The 24,591-nt window shown below is 40.6% G+C and overlaps 1 protein-coding gene across 2 annotated transcripts in view; it reads right to left on the bottom strand.

Moving 5' to 3' along the window:
- Positions 1-10,379: 10,379 nt before the first annotated feature.
- The window catches only part of si:ch211-137a8.2 (uncharacterized protein LOC777613 homolog), a 29,198-nt gene continuing 14,986 nt past the window's right edge, over positions 10,380-24,591 (bottom strand). The window contains exons 2-13 of one of the 2 annotated variants that reach the window (XM_038274887.1): positions 22,932-23,175; positions 19,567-19,717; positions 19,111-19,293; positions 18,654-18,788; positions 17,562-17,756; positions 17,326-17,422; positions 17,074-17,253; positions 16,420-16,520; positions 13,316-13,540; positions 11,828-11,995; positions 11,629-11,684; positions 10,380-11,394 (exon numbers count right to left, since the gene is read on the bottom strand). In XM_038274887.1, coding sequence (XP_038130815.1) covers positions 11,199-11,394; positions 11,629-11,684; positions 11,828-11,995; positions 13,316-13,540; positions 16,420-16,520; positions 17,074-17,253; positions 17,326-17,422; positions 17,562-17,756; positions 18,654-18,788; positions 19,111-19,293; positions 19,567-19,717; positions 22,932-23,155 — 1,911 coding nt within the window. In that variant the 5' untranslated portion in view covers positions 23,156-23,175 and the 3' untranslated portion in view covers positions 10,380-11,198. Of the gene's footprint in view, positions 11,395-11,628; positions 11,685-11,827; positions 11,996-13,315; positions 13,541-16,419; positions 16,521-17,073; positions 17,254-17,325; positions 17,453-17,561; positions 17,757-18,653; positions 18,789-19,110; positions 19,294-19,566; positions 19,718-22,931; positions 23,176-24,591 lie in introns of both variants that reach the window. The other variant, XM_038274886.1, reaches the window with a different exon arrangement.

The raw sequence follows: 24,591 nt of genomic DNA, 5'->3' as shown, positions 1-24,591 counted from the left end.
CTCCTAAGACCCCCCGGCGTAAGAGCCGGTGTCGCCGTGAGCCCGCTCTGAGCCGTCTAGAGACCCCTGAACCAGTTCTGAGCCGTCTAGAGACCCCTGAGCCAGTTTTGAGCCGTCTAAAGACCCCTGAGCCAGCTCTGTACCGTCTAGAGACCCCTGAGTTAGCTCTGTGCCGTCCAGAGATCCCTGAGTTAGCTCTGTGCCGTCCGGAGACCCCTGAACATATATTTCGAAAGGCCTCAGAAATCGGGGTTAGTGGAAATACGCCCCAAATCGCCAAGAGCCCTCTACAGGCGCTTCAAGCCACCTCAGGGGCTGAACCTGTTTCCTCCACGCTTGGACCGGAGCCGCAATCGGCGGGCTCCACTGTTCCTGATTCGGAGCCACAGTCGGTGGTCTCTTCTGTTCCTGATTCGGATCCACAGTCGGTGGTCTCCTCTGGTCCTGATCCGGAGCCGCAGTGGGCGGCCCAGTCCGAGCCTGTTTCTGAACCTGTTCCTGAACCGCAGTCGGCGGTTACCTCTAGGTCTGCTCCTGAGCTGCAGTGGGCGGTCCCCTCAGAGCCTGTTCCTGAACTGCAGTCGGCGGTCCCCTCTGAGCCTGTTCCTGAACCGCAGTCGGCGGCCACCTCAGAGCCTGTTCCTGAGCCGCAGTCGGCGGCCACCTGAGAGCCTGTTCCTGAGCCGCAGTCGGTGGCCACCTCAGAGCCTGTTTCTGAGCCGCAGTCGGCGGCCACCTGAGAGCCTGTTCCTGTGCCGCAGTCGGCGGCCACCTTAAAGCCTGTTCCTGAGCCGCAGTCGGTTGGCACCTCAAAGCCTGTTCCTGAACCGCAGCCGGCGACCCCTCCTGCTCCAGTTCCTGAGCCGCAGTCGGCGGCCTCCTCGGACCCTGTTCCAGAGCCGCAGTCCGCGGCCCCCTCTGAGACTGTTGTTGAGCCGCTGAGGAGGGGACGGCGTTCCCCTTGGGGCTTCCTGTTGAAATTGGGGCGTTGTCCTCCTCCTAAACTCCTGCAGCGGCAGAGACGTCGTCCTCCTCCGAAGATCCTGCAACGGCAGAGACGTCATCCTCCTCCGAAGATTCAGCAGCGACAGAGAGTTCATCCTCCTATAACCCTCCTACGTCGCCTGACCCACGGCCGGCCTCCTGAACTTCTGCCATGCCCCCCTCAGCCGGTCACCGAAGACTCTGTTTCGCCTCCAGCCCCGCGGCCGGCCTCCAGAGCGTCAGCCTCGCCTCCGGCCCCGCGGCCTCACCTCCTGAACGTCCGCCACGTCTCCGGCCCCGTGGCCGGCCCCCGGAACGTCGGCCATGCCTTCGGCCCCGCAGCCGGCCATTTGAGACTCTGCCCCGCTGCCGGCCCCTCGGCCGGCCACCTGAGACTCTGCCTCGCTGCCGGCCCCACGGCCGGCCACCTGAGACTCTATTTGGTAAACCTTCTAAGACTTTTTTTGTTATCACCCACCTTAAGTGGGTCGTTTTTTGTTGTGAACTCAGTTTTTTTTTTTTTTCTTGCCTCCTTGCCTGTTTCCCCCTCCGCCCACCCTGGGTGGGTTGTTTTTTGTTATGGACTCTGCTTTTTCTTGCCCTCCTTGCCTGGTGCCCCCTCCGCCCACCCTGGGTGGGTTGTTTTGTGTTTTTTTTTTTTTTTTGGACTGTTCTGAGGGCGTCTGGAAGCCGCCCTTGAGGGGGGTGCTCTATTGGGATCCTGAGGCTTGCCCACCAGAGGGCGCCGAGGATCCCTTCCTGAGGGGTTGTGTTACTGTTCGGATCTGGAACCAAACCTCAGCCCTCCGCCTGCCGTGAGCCTTTGAACCCTCCTGGTTCCCTCCTTTCACCTGCTCAGCTCAAACCTCAGCCCTCAGCCTGCCATCTGCCTCTGGACCCCCCTGGTTCCCCTTTCTGCCACTCAGCACAAACCACTGAACAGCGAATCCCGTCGTGACCAGCCCCTGGACCTGATTACCCACCTGACCTGTTTTTGTATGCTCTCTTCATTAAACCTTTGAACTTTTTCCCTGCCTCCTGGTTGTGTTCTGCATATGGTTGAATCCAAAACCCATCATGACACGGAGCACCTGTAGAACAGGTCCCTGTTAAAGACAGGGTCCCATGGAGCCAGATTTCCTATAGAACAGGTCCCTGTTAAAGACAGGGTCCCATGGAGCCAGATTTCCTATAGAACAGGTTCCTGTTAAAGACAGGGTCTCATGGGGGCCAGAGCACCTGTAGAACAGGTCCCTGTTAAAGAGAGGTTCCAACGGGAGGACGCTACAGGTTTGAGCTTATCAACATGAGGCTGTAACAACACAGAGGTCAAACAGTTAACTGATTGGATGAACAGTTTTTGATAATGGGGTAGATGTTAGACTGTTGCTGAGATAAGGTCTGCTTTTAGCTTTGTGGACTGCTGTTTTGCTTCTGGGGTCCACTGAATTATGGCTAACAAAGACATTGGTGTGTCATAAATTAGGATTAAGAAAATCTGAGTTCTTTCTACATAATGTGTAATCCAAGCTCTACAGTAATTGCACAATCCTCAAAAAGATATAATTTGTTTTTTAGTTACTGGCTTATGCACACTTGCTTGTTTTTCCACTCTTCCTGTATCTTTTTACCTTTTTCTGAAATAACATGGCCTAAATAACGGACCTCTTGTGGTATATATATTTTGTGTAGCCATGATCGTAATTTCCTGTTTCAGAAACAGTTTTGCAAACTTTTCATTTGGGGTTAAACACACATTCACAGTGTTGTATCGATCAGCTAACGGAGTGTGGAATCAAGGTTTTTCCTTGGCCTATTTTGTGTGATAAAATGTTAGTTTGAATAGAAGTAATGATAGCGAAATTACAGAAAGCAGGTGCCTCCCCTCCCTACACTAGATAAGGGTGAGGGGAAGGTCATTAGAAATAATGAGTTCACAAAGCCTCCTTCATGCTATGGTTAAAACTTATGCTCTTATCGTTCTCCCGTCCTGTTTCTGGTGTGAACGGAATACAGTTGTCTGAAATGTTTATCTGAGCAAATTTACGTCCGTTGATGAACTAAAGTGTTTCTCTTGGGAAAATTCAATGTTCATGTGTGTGTATGCTGTTGATTCTTTTTAAATGTAGGGGTGTGTTTCTGTATGCTTCAGAATCGCACTCACTGTATTCAGCTGGTTTGTGCCATTCTCCTCTGCAGAGTAAAATAAAACGTTTTCTTCCTTCCATATCAACTCTCAGTGTTATTTTTTTTTTACTCCACAGGAGATTCATCCTGTGGATCTGACAATGTGCTTCAAGCATTTTGCATAAGTTCGCTTTTCTCTTTTATTTGGAGTAGAGATAGGAAGCATAGTGCATAAAACACAGAAGGATTTTGTTGCAACGCCATTACTATATACTATACACATACATCCTTCATTCCCCCCTGAGTTGGGAATTTTACAATGCCTAATTTTTCCATCAAGTCCCGTCCTAACAGATTAATGGGGCAGGTTGGTGACATTACGACAGGAGCATGCAACCTTTTTCCTGTTTGTGGTCTTTTATTTATTTTGCCCATAACATAATTTTTTTGGGGATGTTTGACCTTTTGCTGAGTTTACAAAAATGGGCATTTTAGAAGCTTTTAGTCACACGTTATCTTTAATACAAGTTTTACAGGCTCCTGAATCACATAAAAAAGTAACTGGCTGACCATTAATTGTAAGTACTATGTATGTTTTTTCTTTTAATGCATTTAATAGCTCCCATGCTCCATACACATCTACTATTTTTAATGGCCACTGATTCCCATTTGCTGCCCTGTGGACTCTTCCCCTGCCCTGCAGATCAGCTGATTGTATCTGTTTGGGACACTCCCTAAACCAATGGTCGGATGACCATTGGTTAAGGGAGTGTCCCCGAGTGTCCCCGACCTCCTCGAAATCTCCTTGATGCCTTCGATGGGGTCTGGTGGCTTGGAAAGAAATTTTTCTTCTGGCTCACATATAGAATCGGCCAAGAATATTTCAATATTCTTTCCTTACTAAATGTCCATAATCCGCTCTCCTGCAGAAAACTACAGTACGTGCTGCGTCTGCCACAGTGGTCCACTGCTGTCTCTGTTCCTCACCCATATGCGCTTGATGTTCAATTATTACGCCTCATGGGGTTCTGCCTGTATATTTTGCCCTTATTTTCCATAATGTTTTGGATCCATATTCTGGATATTCATGCGGAGAAGGTGCACCTTCCAAATTTTTTCTAGCTTATTAGGATTTCCTGCTGCACCAAAGAATAAAATCCTTTGGACTGGTCTATAGACAATGTAAGCTATAATTCGGTCAGGCCATCACGACCCAGAGACAAATTCATCTGGGGGGATAGGGGATTATATTGCAACCCTGTTGACTGTATTTCAACGGTAGTTGTTTGTGATTCAAAACTCTGCCAGCGATGCAGCACACTTGAGTAAACACAACAGCCTGATCACTCAGAGTGAAACTCAAATGCTCTCAACACACACACCCACAACAACATGAACTGAGGCAAATGCAAACAATGAACAACATGAGCAACAACGAAATAGAATAACAAATAAATAAACAACCACATAAACCAAAACAGTGCCCCATAATGCACCTCTTCGTCCCGATGCAACAATATTGTAGTGTGTTGGGTCAGCAGAGGTTAGTTTTCCCAGCAGCATGTTCAGTATTAGAAGCTGCCAGTTAATGTTATCAATCTTTTCCAGTTAATGTATTAAGTTACATGTTTTATTTGTTACTGTTCTTATGTCTGTTGTATCATCAGTTTCTGTTATAATCTGAAGTACGTTGTCCCACCAGAGTCTGGAAGGTATGTCAGTTAATGACTTCTCCTCAATGGTTATACAGACAGTGTGTGAGTGGTTCAGTAAATGAGGAAGCCTTCCGAAGTCTTGCGGTGTACAGAGTAGGGAAGCTACCACTAAACTGAAGTCATCTCTCAGATTAGTTTTATTATAGCATTCAACAAATTCTGTGACATGTTGGTGGTCTTTCCATTTGAGTCACTATCATGAGAGAGGAGTGAGGTGTGACTATAATTGGGCAAAAACGGTAGATTCTGGACTTATTGATTGCAAAGAAATGTATTATTTTCAATTTTTACTAATTAATGCTAATTCAATCTGAAAAACTCACAGAGAGAGAAAGATGCAATTAGAAGAGTTTATTGATACAATAGTTTGAACTTTGGCGCTCAGGCCTCGGCAGGAAACATAAACGCTGGTTTATACTTTAATGCAGATAAACTGATGTATGAGAATAAGGATATTCCCCCCGGGCCTGAAACTGGTGGTGGAGTTTAGATAGGTGAAGTTTGGTTAATCGATAGAGGCTGGTATACAGGGTGATGCTTGAGTTAGATGTCACTGAATGAACAAAGTTTGCATAAACTGGCCATGAAGAGCAAGCATGAAGCGACTGTGGAGAGAAAAAACTCCCCTTTGGGAAGAAATCTCTGGCAGAACCAGGCTCAACGTGGCGGTCTTCTGCCTGACCGTTTAAAGTGACAGGGAACTCCATGAAAGTCTGGAGGGAGTACACACTGGAGGTGAGGTTGAAGGAGCATCGAGGAGGAGTCGGATGAGCTTACTACAGTGGTGGAGAAGGGGATGGAGGTGGGTTGTCTGAATCAAAGTCCGACATAGGAGCGATGGATCTTGCGCTTGTTGAAGAGCAGGCCTAGAGATGATTTGGAGTGGCTTTAAGTAGAGTGGTGGAAGATGATTGGGCATCAAGGAAAGTGGCTTGAAGCGGGTTGGCTGCGGAGGCGGATCAGCCTCAGATTGAATGGAAGTAATCAGAGTTTCTTCAGTTGAATTTCCGCCTTAGCTTCATATTTATTAAATCACCGCAAACAAATTAGTTTTAGGTATAAATAATGATCCATTGATTATTCCTTGCTGACCAGACTTTTTACTTCAAGAAACATGTGGAAAACTGTTTTTTCTGAGTGGTGTTGCCATATTGTGAGGTGATTAGCAGGGGCAGAGCAGATCTGACCACCCTGTCATTACCTTATCCATACCGGTGCTCTGTCAGAACAGCATACGCTATCAGATTGGCATACACTTAGGTTTTTATCTAACCTAAATGAATTCCGAATCACAATATAAACCACAATCATGTTTTCTATGATATTAAACATGAAAACAAAACATTACAAATTGAAACTCCCGGACACATTTTGTACTACTAAAGTAACTTATTTTGACTAATATGCTTTTAGCTATAGAAGCATCCAGAAAAATACGGTATAATCGGATTTTAAGCAGATTTTCTTTTTTTAAAGTTACAAAAACCTGGTGTACACTGTTGCTAAAGTTCAATATGGGAATAATTTTCTCTCGCACATGTGCTTGCATGTGTATTAAAACAATGTATGCCAAATTGACAGCGTATGCTTTTCTGACAGCATGATCCATACCATCAGTTCATTTGCCCATGCACAACCAAATATACATCTGGATCATCCTCATTTTGACTTTGTGAAATAGACCTAAATTACGTTTTTCCCTCTCTAAAAATTGCAAGTGTACTAAACTATAATGTAGTACATTTTTTAATGATGTATTTTCTGAGAAAATAAATGCATTAAAATCCTTGCTGATTTATCACTGGTTTGTGCCCGATCGGTACCGGAAATGGGATCCTATTCTACTTGCGGGGGTTAATTTTTTTGGCTTTGGATGTAAACATAAATCTAGTCTTTTTGAGATTTATTTTTTCCTTCCATTTTAACCTTATGGTATACCGTGCGTAATGTAGAACATGGTTTAATTATATTTTGCCAGAATATTCTGAGAATGTCCGATGATGACGTCAGACAAGCTGTTAAACGGAGAATATGTAATGAGCATGAAATTGCCTCAGAAAAGTCATACACTTTTTTTTAAAGATGTGTATTAGCATTCTTTAGTTGTTTAAAGGTATAGTGGACGATGTTCTTTTTCTGGGTGGATCATCTTAACAAGCGGTCCTCCTAATTGTCAATCATTCTGTTGATATGTTTCCGGAAGGTGTTCCCTTGTCCTCATCTCCATTTTCACTTACCCATGGTGAGACTGATATAGTGGAAAAATTGCAAATCCTCTTTTAGAAAGTAAACTTGTATGAGCAATGCAAACATAAACTTTTAAACAAGGAGAAATTAGCTTGTGCATGCTCTCACATGCACGAGCTAAAACTCTAAATACGAGTTGTCTCACGGAATAAGCATTCCCTCTCGGGAGCAGGTACAGGGTTGTGCATGTCCTTTTTTTTGTAGTGGAGAGGACGTGTCTTTTCAAAAATTCACGAAAATCCTCCATCACTCCTTTAAAGATTAAAAGAAGTACTTAGAAGTACTTTGGTCATGCAGAATGTGCACCGCTGCACACCGGTTAGGTGGCATGACCAAACCAATGCAGCACGGCTGATACTGCTTAGCTTGACTAACAGATCACAGCACAATGATGATTTTAAACATCTAACAGACCACTCGCTAATGTTCTCTCGTCCTGTCAACGAAAACCCACATCCATGACCCGACATCTTTTTTTCATCATCAAAGATTCATGTTTACCTTGTCTGTTTTCGTTATTGTCATGGAAAAAAGGAGCGTCAACAAAAAAATGTTTTCACTGTCATCATTGATGAAAACAACACTTCCTCAAAGCCGACCACGTTGTTTTGTTTCCTGATTTACTCTGTCGTAGCTTTGTGTGAACAAAAAATAGAAAATCACTCAGTAGGTCCATCAGAGACATTAGGTGTTGAAAACACAAACTTAGCATGTCCCCTAGACAAGAAAATTCAATGAAAAAATGAGCACCATTAATTTGCAAAGAATACACTATTTATATAGAGAAAGCTTTCAAACCATGTATAGAGGTGCTTTAATATACTGTTAAAATCTTTATCCCTCCTCACATTTCCCCACCCCCCTGTTTTCAACTAAATCATCACATACATGTGTTCCTTACCAGAAGAAATTTTTAGGTCTGAAATACTTTTTTAAATGCTCAAATTCGGTTTCTGCTGTTAAAGCTACAGTATGTAATTTTCAATGACATCTAACGTCCAGACTGCAGACCGCAGCAACATGAACATCCCCCCCCACCGCTTCTCCCCCCCAACAGTACGGCGAGCGTTACAGGACAAAATGTCTTCTACGACGTCCGCATTACCTACCTTCTCAAGTGATGAGGTTTGTTTACATAGATAATTTTACAGATAGTATTTCATTAGTCTGTGTGGGTATAGATTTCATGTAGACTTAAGATAATAAATATACCCGTTATTTTTTCTACATCGTTGTGACGTTTTGGCGATCTCGCAATCGCTAGTTTGTTGGCTCTGCGCTGCCGTAGCGCAAAGATGTCTGCCTCCATGGCTGCAAGACCCGCTCCTATGTAATTATAAATAACGAATTCTAAGGCAACGCAAATATTAAGGTTAAGAGGCTGAGCTCGTAGATGATGATAAATAACATAGTTATGTATAATATATTACATTTCTGACTGTATATCCCTGTAATTATTTCACACTGTAGCTTTAATACAGTTCCAACCAAGAAAGTGATCTTGAGGAAGAATCCTATTTAGTGATTTACAAATAGAACAAAAGAGAGGAAAGTGCTTTTAATAATTGACAAAACTACCTGCCATAATCGATTTCATATAAACCTAAGTATTAACTCGATCAGCTTCCTCTTCTTTGCAGCTGTAGAGGGGATTGTCTTTCTTTTAAACACTTTATCTAAATGGCCTATAAATAGACCTCTGAAAGAGAAGGGACCGTTACATAAGATGATCCTCCAAACCTTTCTAGACATTTTAATGCTGCAAATGAATAGTTTTAATATTATATAGTGGAATCTTTCCACTGTTTTGAAACTAAAAGCATCCTCAGTTTGAGATCTGGTGGATTTGTCCCAAGGCATTGGGGTTAAAAGTGCATTGGGAACATTCCTCTGCTAACATCGAATTATTTCCCCTTTAACTGAATCTTTTGGCTCATCTCAGCTCGTAGAAACAATCAGATCCTTTCATCCTTTTCATTAGGCATGTTCCTCCTCCCTCCGCCTCCATTCCAGATCAAACTCTGAAAGCATGCAGCTATTTGACATTACACAAAAGTCGGTCAATAACTCCATTAATACAGATTCTGTATGGTTTGTCATATAAATCGACATGCTTTATGAAGTTGGGACCTGGGTTTCTGTAGAGACGTCAACTTAAACGATTCTGAAGCCTCAGCCATACCCCTTGAGGATCTAGGATTTTTGAGCAGGTACCAAACCTGCTCAAGGTCTTTGAGACACCACCAAGCCAGCTGGAATACATTTAAGTTGCATTAATTTATAGCCATAAAGCATCCCGTGCTGGTTTAATTGCTGCTGCAGGAACAGTGTGAATTCCAGTAAGACAGAGTGGGTTTTTTTTGTCTAAAGAATTTTAAGGACTTTAGGTACCTAAGCAATGCTGATAAACAAAAACTAATTCAATACACAATGAGGAAACTCAGTATTTCCTAGTATCGCATACCTAAAAGGAAATAAAAGCACAGGGCTGCTGGAAGTAATTTTACATAGGGGGTGATGTGAAAATGTTTCTGTTTTTTGGGGGGGACAAAAGACCTATGAGCCTACAGGCCTATTTAAAATACAATAAAAATAAATAAGTAAATAGACTAATAATCATCAACCCTTCGCAGGTTGATGATTTTGTTGATGGTGTTGCTAGTTCTCTGCGTACTGCCTTAAGGCTGATTTATGCTCAGAAACCAGGTCGTCTGCGTATGTGTTATCCGAAAATTATAGGTGACCGCAGACAGTAGGCCTCTGATTGGTCAAATCTGCATCCGCTCTACACTATCCATATTTCCTGTTTAGTACCTTACCGGCTTGCTTTGTTTGTGCAACTGCCATTGTGGAAAATAACTTGTGAAGATTGACCAGCTTATACGATATATGAATATGGAATTGTTGATTTCATTGAAATCATCATTTGCCCATAACTTTTGTCGGTCTAAAATAGTCTGAAATAAATTAATAAATGTAATTTTATAATTAATCATTATTTATTGTCCTTCCTAGCATTCCATGCACCAAAGGAATCAAATCATAATGATTCTTAAATTATCTTGAAATGCTCTAGAGGCATCCTGACCCCTACTTTAGAGCCCATCTTCTGTGGTATGGTATGATGAAGCAGCAGCTTATTAGCAGCTGAGGGGAAGAAGCTGTTGTCAACTCACTATTGGTAAGTTTATAGTATTTAATTTTCAATGTAGTTCATTTGTTCTATCTAGTCTTGTTTTTTCCTATACCAATCTTGCAGACCCATGGAGGTGAAATAACAAGGGAAGAGTCACATAAAAGCAGTTTTTATTTAACTTCATTTCATCATTTACAAATATAATATATATTTTTTTCCATTCAGCATCTTTTTTTTCTCCATTTACAAAAAATAAAAAATGAAATGTTCAACATTGCAGAAAACTACCCACATTTACGGTATGTTTTTATTCATGTCAAAAATATTTCCATGGTTTAAAAAAAAAAAATCACTTCAATTTCACCAAAGAATTTTGGACCTTCATAGGAACCTAGATGGAATTTTTTTTGCATCATTTGAATTTTGAAAATTCAACATGAAAATATACATATATGTATACATAAATGACACAAAGATTGAAAAAGGAAAGTCCAAAAATGAGATCTGTTTCAGAGGCATCTTTCAGCTGTAACACAACAGAGACAGATGGAAATAATGTAAAGAAAAAAGAAAGAAAAAAAATTAATTCATTCCACTCTTCACATTCCTGAAAGTGTATTCCACAACATCCTATCTATCAAGATTTGAAAGATTCAAACAAGTCTCCTGGGTTTCACTGCTTTTGGTGGAGGGGTTAATTTAACCCATGGAATTTAGCAGCAAACTCCTCTGAAATCAGACGTTTACAGGAGAGACACGTTACAGATTATTAAACTGTTTAATTTACAAACTGTGGATCAGAGGTTTCTCTGTCTGAAAACATATTAAAATGGATTTGGAATGAGACTCAATGCAGGGGCTGCTTTGGAATGTTCAAACACAAACCACAGGAAGTGGGTTTAGTTCTGGAAGGAATAGAATGGTTTATCAGGAGCATCTCATTTGATCCTGATGGATAACCTTTGACCTAGAGAGAACTTGCCAGGGCTTCAGGTCGGCGGCGGCCCATTGATGTATCTAAGAGTCAGGTGGAGGGACCGTGGCATCCTGTTGCTACGGTGACATGGAGGCTCCATGGTGACCCAAATCAGACTGGCCAGCAGAGCGACTGCTGTGGCCAGGAGAAGGTAGAGGAGTGCTGAGGAGGAGGAGGAGGAAGAGGAGGATGGTCTGCTGTCTGTGTGACTGTAAACAGAGCAGGAACAGGTCCTTAGTTTAGATAATTTCCACTTACAATCAGGTTCTGTAAATGATCTAATCTGTTTGCTAAACAGATTAGATCATTTACAGAACCTAAATGTTTGCTTGAATCTTTTCATTTAGCTGAGAATTAATAAAAAAAATGAGCAGCTCCACTTTCTGGTTATGAATATTTGCTCTGTAGCTTCAGGGGCTGCTTAGTGTTTGTGAGTTTCTCACCTCTGCTTAGAGAGAAGCAGCTCCGCTTCTTCACAGCAGGAGAACTCATCTTCATCCTGAATAACACAAAAACATCTGGTAGCAAGTTCTGAGAAAAACCTGTCTGGATACAGAATGTTTGATAAAACAACCACACATTGGTCTTTGAAGGAGGGGTGATGATCCTGCTGATCTCTAAATGAAATATTCTGAGACTCACCTGTAAAGCCAGCCTCTGAGGTTGCTTCATGTGATCCGCCAAAGCTTTTCCTTCCAGGTCACAAGATGGTTTTAAAGGGACAGGAAGAGGATGCTGGGTGTTGTCATGACAATGCTGGCTGTTAGGATGAAGATGCAACTGGTTGAATGCATCTGCGCCCTCACAGAACTAAACACACAGATTAAAGCAGAAACATGAGAGGCAAGACAATTAGATTTTATTTATAGTAAAAAAAATAAATAAATCACAGTTTTACACTTTTCTAGGTTTGAAAAAAAAACCCCATATATTTTGCAAAATAAAGGATAGATACATTTTCTTCCATAGGATGTCATTTTGGAAAAATAATGTAGTAAATGTTATTGTTTATGAACAAATGATCAAAGAATAAGATCTAAAAAAGAAATGGTGGTCCACCTATTGATCGGTCAGCCGATCGTTCGGCCTAATTTTTTCTTAATTTTGGGAGGTTGCCATCTACCTCTCCAAAGGCCACAATCAATGTATTTAGAATTTATTACTTTAATTTGAGAGCATTGTATCTTGCGCAGTTAGAAATGATCAATTGTTTAATGGTTGTTGTCATCTTTTTTCAACAAAATAGGGATAAAACATTGAAGAGGTAGTTTTTGATCCTATAAAAACTGATTAACAAAAATTAGTATTCATCAGAATTAGATTTAAGGCTTTCTAAAGATTGTTAGATGATAGATGTTTTTGGTTTTTGATAGATGCTCTGGTAGATGTTTAAAGATTGGGAGACTTTTAAATCTAAACCCTTCTTTATACTGAATTGTCTTCCTGACCTGTCATTTTGGTTCCTTGATCTTCATTGTTTTTACAGCATTATTAAGATATATAGAATACACACACACATAAATATACATATATATACATATACACACATATACACACATATACACACATACACACACACACACACACACACACACACACACACACACACACACACACACACACACACACACACACACACACACACACACACACACACACACACACACACACATACAAATACACACACATATACATACATAGAATATGTCTGGTACTAAAAATGTTCAGACTGTAAGGCGCCCAAGGAACAGCTGCAAAAGCCGATCTGGATAAAATCTGAATCTAACTTTAAGTCCAAAATCATCAGAGACTAAAACATTCCAAAAAAATGTACATCCATTTTAAGATCTAAACTTTATCTACATGGTTAAAAACCCATAGGGACACTTAATTTTGACTGTGAGATGAGAATTGAGATGGCTCAGAGATCCACTCAAACAGCTCCTGAACCAAAGTTCAAATGGAGTCTCTGGAACCAGTCACATCTGTGTGGTTCTACACCCAAATTATCCAAATCGACACAAAGAGTCCAGTCCACATTACATTAGCAGACAATTAAGAAATCCAAGTTTCACTGACAGAAAAAAACTGGATACTGAGCATCACAGTGAACTGAAAACAGCAACAGACCTTCTTGTCCGCATCAGTCGGCACCACCTGCAAACCTGAACTCGGGTTGTCTGCAGTGGAGGAGCTCTGGACCCTCAGCCACGCATTGACCCGCCCTCCATTGAACCCCATTGGCTCATTGGCGTCCCCTTCAGTGGTCAAGACAGTCCATTGGCCCTCTGCTTGACTGGTGGTGATGGGTGAGAACAACCCAGGATCTGTTTGGTCTGTCCATTCCCATGGACTCTGTAGAGAAGGGAAAATAAATACCTCTAGGATCAACTCCGTATTTAATCTGCTTGAAATGTTTTCCACATCAGTCACTAAAAGGATTTCATAAACTATCTAACAAATTGACCAGCAAAGTCAAAGTTTTTCTACATGTTGACTTTGGGAAGCAGCTCCAAACAAAACCATGGTTCTGGTTTAGTTTTGTACCAATGACTAATGCATTACTGCAGAAATAATATAAACATTTCACATTATTCTTTGTTAAACTTTAAACTGATGGGTCAGCTTTAAAGGGATAGTTCGGTATTTTTGACATGAATCTGTATGGCATCCCCATCACCAGTGTCATGCAATCACACTGACTTACCCTTGGCAGCGTCCTGTGAGCAGAGTTCTCGTCCAGTTTTGGTCAAGCCGAAAGTAGTCCGGCAGGTTTGCTAGAGCCAGCGAAATAAAACGTTTCTCTTCCCAAAACATTATGTGTTCAAAAGAGTGATATTTTTGCATCCCAAAAACGTTGTAGTGGAAAAAGTCACACGTCGTTATCACTTGGTCCTATTTTCTCTCTGTTCGTATCAGTGCGCGCCGTCATTCAGACAGCGAGCTCAACAACAGCCAGATGCATGTCTCCCTCCGCCTAGCTCCTAGCTGGGCGGAGGGAGACCTGCATCTGGCTGTTGTCAGGTTAGTAGGCCCTAGCTATCTGAATGACGGCGCGCACTGATACGAACAGAGAGAAAATAGGACCAAGTGATAACGACGTGTGACTTTTTCCACTACAACGTTTTTGGGATGCAAAAATATCACTCTTTTGAACACATAATGTTTTGGGAAGAGAAACGTTTTATTTCGCTGGCTCTAGCAAACCTGCCGGACTACTTTCGGCTTGACCAAAACTGGACGAGAACTCTGCTCACAGGACGCTGCCAGGGGTAAGTCAGTGTGATTGCATGACACTGGTGATGGGGATGCCATACAGATTCATGTCAAAAATACCGAACTATCCCTTTAAAACAAACTGTACAATCATTTATATCTTTCCATCAAAATACCTGACATTGTATTTGTATCATTCAAACCTTTTAGAAGCCCTGATTAAAACCTATGGAGCTTTATAACTATCTCTATAGTTATGGTGCTTAGACTTCTGGAGGACATAAGGACCCCTATTTCATAATTTTGCTTCATTGTATTTCTATTCTTCCACTCTGCAGAATCTGTTACTTTAATCTCCAAAGTTATACTCTCTCTGCCTTTTCTCATAGCAGCTTCGCCTCATCTGTTCCTGTTTGGCTGTGACATGACTGTGGAGAGAAATTTCAGCTGTGCTGCTGCCATTGACAGCTTTGTTTATAGATGTTTGAGATCGGCCTGTTTTTCCAGAGTAGTCCTGTTTCTCTGACTGTGACTGGCTGGATGTGCTCTCTTCATCCACTGACATGGGAGTTTGCTTGGAGCTCATCTGCCTGGCTGGAACCTTTACAAAACTTGTAGAACAAACAGCTGCCTGACTCATTTTCTAGATCACCAAGACAGGGATCCTCTCAGGTCCTAAAGTTAACCTGAAATGATCAAACCAGCAAAAGGTAGTGGTTTTCTCTATCTGAATTTAACATTTGGAGGCCATTAAGTATTTTGCTCCTGTGGAGCCTACATGAGTTTGATTGTTATGCCAACACAAGGAAAGAACTGCATCAGTAGTGACCTTAGATAAGCACTGTTTATAACTTTGTAAAGAGGAAAAATGTTAGAAGAAAAGCATCTCAGACAGCTGCTAATCTGCCCTGGACTAGATGTCCCTGCAGATTAAGGACAAGGTCAGAGTGGGAAGCCCAGAGAAATTACCAAAATCTCATACTATACAAGCTTCAAATAACAAGTTAAGGGCCATGACCCACCCCAAACCGGTCTGGCAGCTTAAAATAATGAAAGGAGAAAGGTTTTTCTCTCTAGAACAATGTTGCCGTCTCTTAAAATCCATCACGGCCTGGACTCTCTGCTACCCAATAAAACCATGCATTTAATGCAGACCAATTTGTTCATAAAGCATAAAAATGCTTGACAAATTTGTTGAAAATTAGGAGAAAAGTAAATAAAATAGTAAATTAAGTACAAACATATATAACAATGTTAGACAACACAACAACTCACATTATTATGAACATGAGAGACAGAGTCTTTACGAAGCTAAAAAAGCAACAGAAGCAGCTGGTCACTTCACTTAAGAAACCATGTACGAAAAAATGGGTGAAGCAAACCTGATAGATAAGGTGTAGCAAGGAATAACGATCTTTCAAACGAATGTTAAGTTGAACATCATCAGCATAACACTGATTTCAGCTAAATGGAAGCAAAGGTTCTGGGAAATGAATTATAGACCGCTGAGGTGCCTCACACCCAATAGACGCTGGAGACAACACAAACTCATTCAAGCTGACGAAAAATGTTGTCTAATAAGTCCCTCATCTTTAAGACAAACAAAATCCTCAAGATGGTAAAATAAAATTCGATAAACCACTGAGCTAAAGGCATCTGCAAAGACCTAAAGAGCCATAAAATTAAGCCCTTAAAATACCAGATTACATGCTATGAAGCTGCAATTCCATGTATAGATAAAAAATTATAAATCAGACTTTGCAATATTCATTTTCTCCAGTATATTTGAGTGGAGGGTTTGGGGATTGTGATGGAGTTTTGAATAATTAAATGGAAAGAATTTGAAGTTCTCCTTCGTCCCTAAAGCAACCTCCTCTGAAGCGGCAACAACCAGAACCACTAAACAGTTTCTGTCAGCCGCAATAACAAGCCATGGTTTGGGTGGCTGAAACGTTGCATAAATAATAAAAAAAAAAGATGAAAAAAATTATCACGAAACCTGAAGTCATGTAACTCACCAGAACTGCTTCCTGGTTTGTGATGTCAGTGCTGATGTCAGAGCGAGAGTCAAAGGAGCTGAGGTAGCTCCACCTCTTGGTGTCCTCTCTCTGACACAGACCTGTAGAGCAGAGGAAATAAAACTCTTGTGGAAGTCTGATGACGCTAATTCTACCCCTCTCAGGGAAAGATTTTGAAACCCAAGGCACCAAAGGAAAAAAAAAAATGCTGCACAATGATTTAAGAAATAGGACCACGTTGGGATAAAGTATCCAGTTCTTTAGAACTGCAAATAAACATGGTTTTAGCAGAGGCGACCCTCAGGCCGGTCTTAAATATGCTTCAGACTTCCTGTAAGGGTTCCAGGAGGAAGGGCAAGAACTATAAAGTTACTATAAATCCCTTTGGCCAAGGGACCCTTATGGATCCTCCAGGTCGAGCTTAAGAAAAATCCCATCATCTTCATGAGCTGATGTTGGACAAATAGATCCCAGCTAAGTAGAGTTAAAATTACTGACTGTAAAGTTTATTTTACTGTATCTGGAGAACTTTTCTAATAAGGATTTTTTCCACTAAACAAGCAGCTCCTGTAGTTGGTGAACCTACTGGAATATTAAGCTTAAAAATACTCCAAGTTTGATGGATTTTGGGTTGTGAAGAGACTAGCTTCTTACCGTTGGAGGCACTAAAGTAGGAAGAGTCCGCATCATCATGGGAGACTGACCGGCCAATGTCCACTGAGGGGTCCCACTCCAACCCCATGAGCTCCTGGGCAGGGTAGGACGGAAATGGTGGGGATGGTGAGGGTGGAAGGGAGTGTCGGATTGGTACACAGTTCACACACTGTCTGAAATCTGCAATAAAACAGTTTTAGGAATCATCCCATCAACCACCAAGCATTTACAGTCTCTAGGGAGAAGGCTAACCGTTGAGATGGGGTGGAACTGAAGAGATGTCCGGATCATATTTCTGGAGTAGTCCGTCTTCTTGAATCAATTCTGAAGGAGACCCAGAGTCTGTTCTCTGGGACAGAACGCAGTCATTATCAAACACCTGGGAGAACAAAGACCATCATCAACTACTCCAATACCCCAAGTGTGTCAGGAACTTTTAGATACACAGCTTGGAGAGAACAACATGAGATATTAAATAAACCGTATACCAGTCTCATGCTGAGGAGCCGAGTGTGCGTCCGGGCGATGTTGTTGTAGACATGGCTGCAGCGACGCAGCAGCTCAAGCAGGCGGCTCTCCACATGTTGAGCGTCAGCAGACTCGCTGCGCTGGAGCAACTCCTCGCCACGCTGCAGCAGGTTGTTCACACGACCGGAGTTTTCACACACAGAGTGCTGAAAAGACTGAGAATACACAGAAGTTATTAAAACTCCAGCCACCCCTGGTAGAAAATTACACAGAGATAAGAGCATGTACAGTTTCAATTTAAGACAAATAATCCCAACTCATGATGCTGTCATTACCATGTTCTATATTGGTAGGATTTAGAAAAATACACATCATCCTTCAACCACAAAGAGAATAAATTGGATGGAATGGACTTCTTTTTGGATTTTCAAAAAAAATATTAACACCTATCCCAGAGTTTTTGACAGTACATTGGGCAAAAGTCTGGTTAAGCCTGTTTGGTTTTGCTGCGAGTCAGAAAACTGAGGATTTGCAGAAATACATTCTCCCACAATTTGCCAAAGTAATCTAATCTAAGCCTTGTTATTCAAGGAATAGGGCTAACAGCACATTTTAAAAGATGACTCTAGACGGCAGGCTTGTTAAGATCATAACATCATATAGACGCACTATAACTTCTCATGCCCAAGGACTCTTATTTTGTCACAAACCACAGAGAGGTTTGAAGTTTCTTCCTGTTTCCTCTCCACTGACACTACAAGCGTGCTTGTTCTGAGGGATTGTTTCCGAGTCAATGAGTCGATACAATCAGCTGGTTTTCCTTAGATTGAATACTTTGAACCATTCTGACTATATGATCTGGTTAAATTGTCTCTGTAAAGTGCCTTGAGATGACATATTGTGAAATGGCGCTATATAAAAAAATTGAATTGAATACATCTACGACATTTTCTTGCCAGATAGAGGAGTTCAGTCATATTGTAAGGATTTCAGACATTAGTTGAGATAAGGTGAATGTTCTGAGGCTTTGTAAAGGAACATAGCTAGTAATCTAAACTCTGTCTTTAAAAACATCTTTGTTGTTTTTCTCCCACAACAGTAATGGAATTCACCTGAAGCCGTCTCAATTTCTCACAGTTGTTTCCACTCATGTGATCTATCTCTGTGAGACGAGTGTCCATGTCGGCCAACCAGAGTGCAAGCTCCTCCCTCTCTGCTTCAAAATCCTCCCACTCTGATACCAACGACTGGCGAAGAGAAGAGAAAACCCCCCACCAAAAATCATTAAAAAAAAAGGAATTTCAAATGTATGAATTTAATCCTGAAACGGCGACCGGGTTGACTTTTAGTTTGAATTTTAATTTATATGTAAGAAATATAAAAAATTAAGACCTAAATAAGGGATGTATTCCAACTAAGCATCATACTAATATGAACTGATCAAAATTATGATTCAGCACTATGGTAGAGGTAAATGTGTTCCAGTTGAAACTTTATAAAATGTTTGCAGCTTCAGAACCCCAGATTGTTTACTCTTTAGTTTAAACACATTAGATTTTAATTTCCAACCTGTAGTCGTCTTGTAATGGTTTCCAGTTTGGCATCAACATCTTCCCATCGCTGGCCACATTCCCTAGCCGACGCTAGCAGCCGAGCCTGCATCGTACCCTGAAAGAGCCGGGTTAAGATCCGGTTCCTTCTGGTCAGGCTGTCCAGCTGGATGAATTGACATCCCGCCTCACATCGCAACCTCTGAACATGGTCACAAAATGCTTAAAAGTTGCTCAAAAGTTGCATTGTTACATCCATTTTGTTTTAATAGAAATATTCTCATGCAAACTCTGTATTTTTTAAATGGATAAAGTTTGAGGCATAAGTTTTATTAAAAAAAATGTTTTTTTAAAAAAATAATTTATTGTACATGACAGATTCTCTGATCCAAAAGTTTTAAGAAGATTCTTAAAGAACTGATTAACACATAAAAGACAAAAACTAAAGCAAGTGCTGTAGCTTGTTTCTCCTCACCTCAAACCTCCTCAGCTCCTCTTTGCAGGCACTGTAGGTTACCTGCTCGAGGTTTAAAGTGGTGACTGCCTGCTCAGCCAATTGCAGCCAAGCATCTAAGTGGGTGTGTTCTATCATAAACTCATGCCAGAGCAGCCACTTCCTTTCCAACCTGCAGAGAAGAGGACCAATGAAAACTCAAGCCCTGTGAAATAAATGGAAAGCATTTTAAAGGCTCCAACTATGAGGAGAGAAATGACTCACAGCAAATGTTATAACACCAACACACAAGAAATGTGCTAACCTGAGTCCTTCCCTTTATCATAACCAGTTGGTTGCTATTTCGAACCCTTGAACAGTGTGCTTCAGTCATTTTGATCTTGGGCAAGAAAATTCACTCGACTTGCCTAATTTTTTGTCATCAGAGGGCCAGGTGGTGCTGATTGCATAATGCTCCAACACAGCTATGGCTGGCAAGTGATGTCTGCTTGAATCGTTGAATGAATTAATGTAGTACACTTTGGCCCTCTGGGGTCCATGGACGAGCTATACAAGAGCATGCATTTGTTTTATATTGTTCTTTAAACTCCCGTAATGGGTACTGTTGCCTCTTAATCATCTATATATTGAAGTCAGGTTTAGGCCAACAAAGAGACAGCATAAAAACATGAAAACAACCTGAAGAAAAGGATTTGGAACAATTGATCTACATTATGCAGATAAAACCCTTTTCTTGCTCAGACTAAAACTGTTTACTGTAGGGGACCAAACAGAGAAGGTGTAGTCTTTAACTGTGAAGTTGTGGCATTATAATTCTCAAATCATCTGCAGATGGTTGCTCATACTGTACCAAGCCTGCTTCAGCTAGAGGTTTCTTCCTGTTAAAATGCAGTTTTCCACTCTACTGTCGCTACAAACATGCTTGCTGTGAGTGATTGGCTCTTGAGTCAAATAGTCGACGCAATCAGCTGGTTTTTCTTACAGAGAAAACTTAGACTCTTAGAACATAGAAAACCGGACTATGATCTTGTTAAATTGTCTTTGTAAAGTGCCTCGAGATAAACAGTGTTGAGAATTGACACTATATGAATAAACTTAATTGAATTGAACATTGAAAATACATTTCTCAGTTAAGTCTTAGATTTCAATCTGTTTTGGAGAATGAACATTCCTGTTGAGGAAAAGTTTTATCACTTGTTTTTTTTTATTGATCTACTGTTTTTAAATGGATCTGGCCTCTAACCGAAAATGTTTGATTGGATCTAAAATTATTTACAGGCTCTGACATCCAGTGAAGTGGGTGCCATGAAAAGGTATGAGTTAATTTCAATATGTTTAAAACAGAGTTCTCTTTGTAAGAGCAACTGGGGTCCTTTCTGCATTTTTTACAGGGTATAGTGGTCTTTAATATGCTGATAACAATGTTTATATATGTCTTATTTATTGTGTATAAATAAATTCCTTGCAGGTTTACGTGTTTCTAAGGACTGGATCACACCAGTGATCTGACTTTTTCAACCACAATCTGATTTTTTTTCCCATGTCAAACTGACTGCGTATTAAGGCTGTGACAGAGCAGGGTGGGTATGTCTGTTCAGATTTTTTTCCACTTCAATTTCCCACATTTGGCTTGAACAGATTATTAAGGGTTATTACAATGAATTAATCAAAAAATACTGCCACAGCTATAAAGCAAAGCCCCATATTATGAATCTGTTCAGCATCTCAAACCAGAATAAATAGAGAATTTTTAAAGGCCTTTATTAATAACATAATGGGAACCACATTTATAGAAAAGGAATACACAGAATTCAAGGGTGTGATTCCAAGAAAGGCTAAAAACAAACCACTGTACTTTGTTTTCCAATTTCTAAGACATTACATTTACCATCCATATAGATTTATTAATTCAAAATGTCTGAGGTTGCAGTGAGTTCCAGGCTTTATAGGCTAGCCCAACAAAAGCTGTGTTATGGCTTAGAATACATGCAAATTGAACTGAAAACAAGTCAAACCCTTTTTAAAGGGGAGCCTATGAGGTCATTGTTGGCCAGAAAATTAACCCAAAACTGGTCCATGCCTGTGTAATGGGGAGTTGTTAGGGTTGTTGTTGGCCTGGCTTAACGCCGCAATGTTTTGCCACCTGCATGGCGATGAGGATTCAGATGATAGCGGGAAGAATTGAACTCTTACGCCACGTTATAGTTTTTGAGAGCTAAAACCTGAGTCCTTCTCCTCTGTTTAAGGTTGTTTTTTCCCTCTTAACATAAATGACTTCCTCCACACCCACACCAAGGTTTGACCTCTGTAATTGCAAACAAAGGCTACTGTACCAAATCTTAACATTGATTTTCTCAGGTGTTCAAATACGTATTTGCAGTTGTATCATACAAATAAATAGTTTGATAAAAAAAATCATATATTGTGAATTCTGGATTTTCTTTTTTAGATTATGCCTCTCCAAATGCATATGCACCTACAATGACAATTTCAGACCTCTCCATGATTTCTAAGTGGGAGAACTTGCAAAATTGGGTGTTCAAATGCTTAATTTCCTCACTGTACTGTATATATAAATACACATTAAAATAAATACAGAATAAGTTGGTATCTGCCTAGGCAGAAGTTCAACTGAAGAAACTAATTGCTCTCCTACATCCACCTTCGACATAGCCTCAGCTTTGATCCCCCCCTCCACAAAAACCAATTGGCATCCAAAGTTCATCTTAAAAGGCCTCAAATCTGCACTTGTCTGCTCCTATTCTTTGCGCCTGTTCGTGCATATCTATCAAGATTAAGTGCTATGTTTCCTGCCAAGGTCTGGGCGCCAAAGACAAAGTAATTGTATAAATAAATTTCTCCTAATTGTGTTTTCTCTTCGTGTGAGTTTTTTAGATTGAAATACTTGTAGGAGCCATTTTGTTTGTTGAAGTATAACATAATCTGAGAAAAAAAATAAGATGTGCTGATAACATTAGCTTTCATAAGGAATTTAGCTTTAATACTTAAATAAGCATTAAGCTAACCAATAGCTTTCTGTCTTTTGAGCTGTAGTTCATTGTAAGAGTTATATACAGATAAATTTTTCAGTGTGTAATAAAGCTAACATTAAATTGTGAACGTGATTTATTCAAACAATTGCTTTGATGTAATATTGTCATGTAGGTTGCTAGGCTGGGCTCATTTGGGGTCACTAGAGGAAGGGTTGTTTGCACTTTAACTGTTTCTAGAGCAGCAGAGACCCAAGTGGAAGAACAAAGATACACAAGCATTCAATTTTGCCTTTAAGTCTTTGACATATTTTTAAATGCTTCAAGTATCTTTATTATAAGTTAAGGGGGTATTTATGGAAAGTTCTGCAGAAACACAAATAGAAATCCACTTACGGTCCATATCTCAGCTGGTCTACACCCTGGCTCCAGCTGCTGTCAACCTCATACATCTTTTCCCTTAAAGGAGAAGAGCTGAAAAGATTAGGGTGATGATGAATCAGATCTGGGAGAAGCTCTTGGTCCAGGGCATCATCTCCTGTTTCCACATTGCCATTATCAGCACTACAAAGGGTATCTCCACGGTGTTCTGAAGAGGTTGGGTTTAATCCAGACATCATCACTATCCCCTTTAATCTACCTGAAAGAACACAAGCAGAAAAATGTCAATTCAATGATCAATTTGAAATGAGCAAAGAACTTTGAGTCAAATACCTTCCTGCACATAACAGAACAGTGATTTGCTTAAAAAAATGGAAAACTCAGTATTACTTTATAAAAATATATTTTATTAGTAGCCATACATCTTGGCTATATGGAAGCATTAATTCAAGGCACTAACTCCTAATGGGTCAGTTTTAAGAGCTAGAAGCAGAAAACCATATAAAAAAAGCTTAATGCAAGTGACAGTAAATGTTGGAATGTAATGTTCAACCACAATATACAGCCTATTATTCTGTTATTAATTGTCCAAATTGGTACCATATGTGAGTCTCTGTGTACCCAAAATGGTAGCCAACACTTTAATAGTTTTTAAGATATGGCACATTAAATATTTCCAATAAACTTCAAACTTTCTGCACGTGCACTAAACACATTATTTAGATCTATTGCATTCTATACATTAAGATAAAGTAATTGGACAGTCTACCAAAAACACCCATCCCAAATCTGGGTCAAGAAACTAGTACCAAGAATATATCCAATGACTATTCTATAAGTTGGGTGAAATGTATGGGACATATAAGGTTGGAAAATGGAGGTGTTTACTGCATACTAACCATGTTTTTGTATGTGAAAAGGAGGCACTGTAATGTGCATGACGAAACAATTTTTGCCCTTAATAACATTTTGGATTGACAAAGAGAGCTGTATATGTTCAACAAGAAAATTTATCATCACAACTACAACTTGCATAATAACTGTGCACACAATTTAGAGTCATCATAGACGCACAAGAAGCAGAGTATAGAGAGCAGGGGGGGCAACTCTGTAGGCATTTTGTGGGAGCAATTACTTGATCATGAATCTGAACAAAACAAAGGGTAGGATAGTTGATTTCAGAGGAACCAAGAGCAAGTCAAACGCGATTAACACCTTTGGAGAAGAAGTGGAGGTGGAGGAATATAAATACCTCTGTGTTCACCTGGACAACAAACTTTACCGAAGGTATAACTTTAAAGTTGTCTACAAGAAAGGACATAGCAGGTTTGACTTCTTCTTAAGGAAGTTTATGTCTCTCAGGCTTTGCAGCAACATGCTCTTTATCTTTAATAAATATGTCATGGGGCATGTGAACTCCTCTGCCATCATCTGCTGGGGTAACAGCATCAGAGCAAGTGGCCTAAATAAGCTCAACCAGCTGAAAAATGTCCTAGAAACTACTCTAGAATCTCTGGATATGATTTCATAAAGAAAATGGCCAACCATGAACATCCTCTTCAGAAGACTGTGGAAGAAATACAGTGTCTCCAGTCAAAGGCTTCTCCAGATCCAGTGGAAGTAAAACCGCTACAAAGGATCCTTCCTGCCTACAGCTATCAACATCTACAGTGAC

The sequence above is a fragment of the Cyprinodon tularosa genome, unplaced genomic scaffold, assembly GCF_016077235.1.
Source record: "Cyprinodon tularosa strain WSP-4 unplaced genomic scaffold, ASM1607723v1 ctg938, whole genome shotgun sequence".
In the NCBI taxonomy this organism is placed as follows: Eukaryota; Metazoa; Chordata; class Actinopteri; order Cyprinodontiformes; family Cyprinodontidae; genus Cyprinodon; species Cyprinodon tularosa.
Note: the sequence above shows the minus strand (reverse complement) of the source record. Positions and strands in the feature narration are given on the sequence as shown.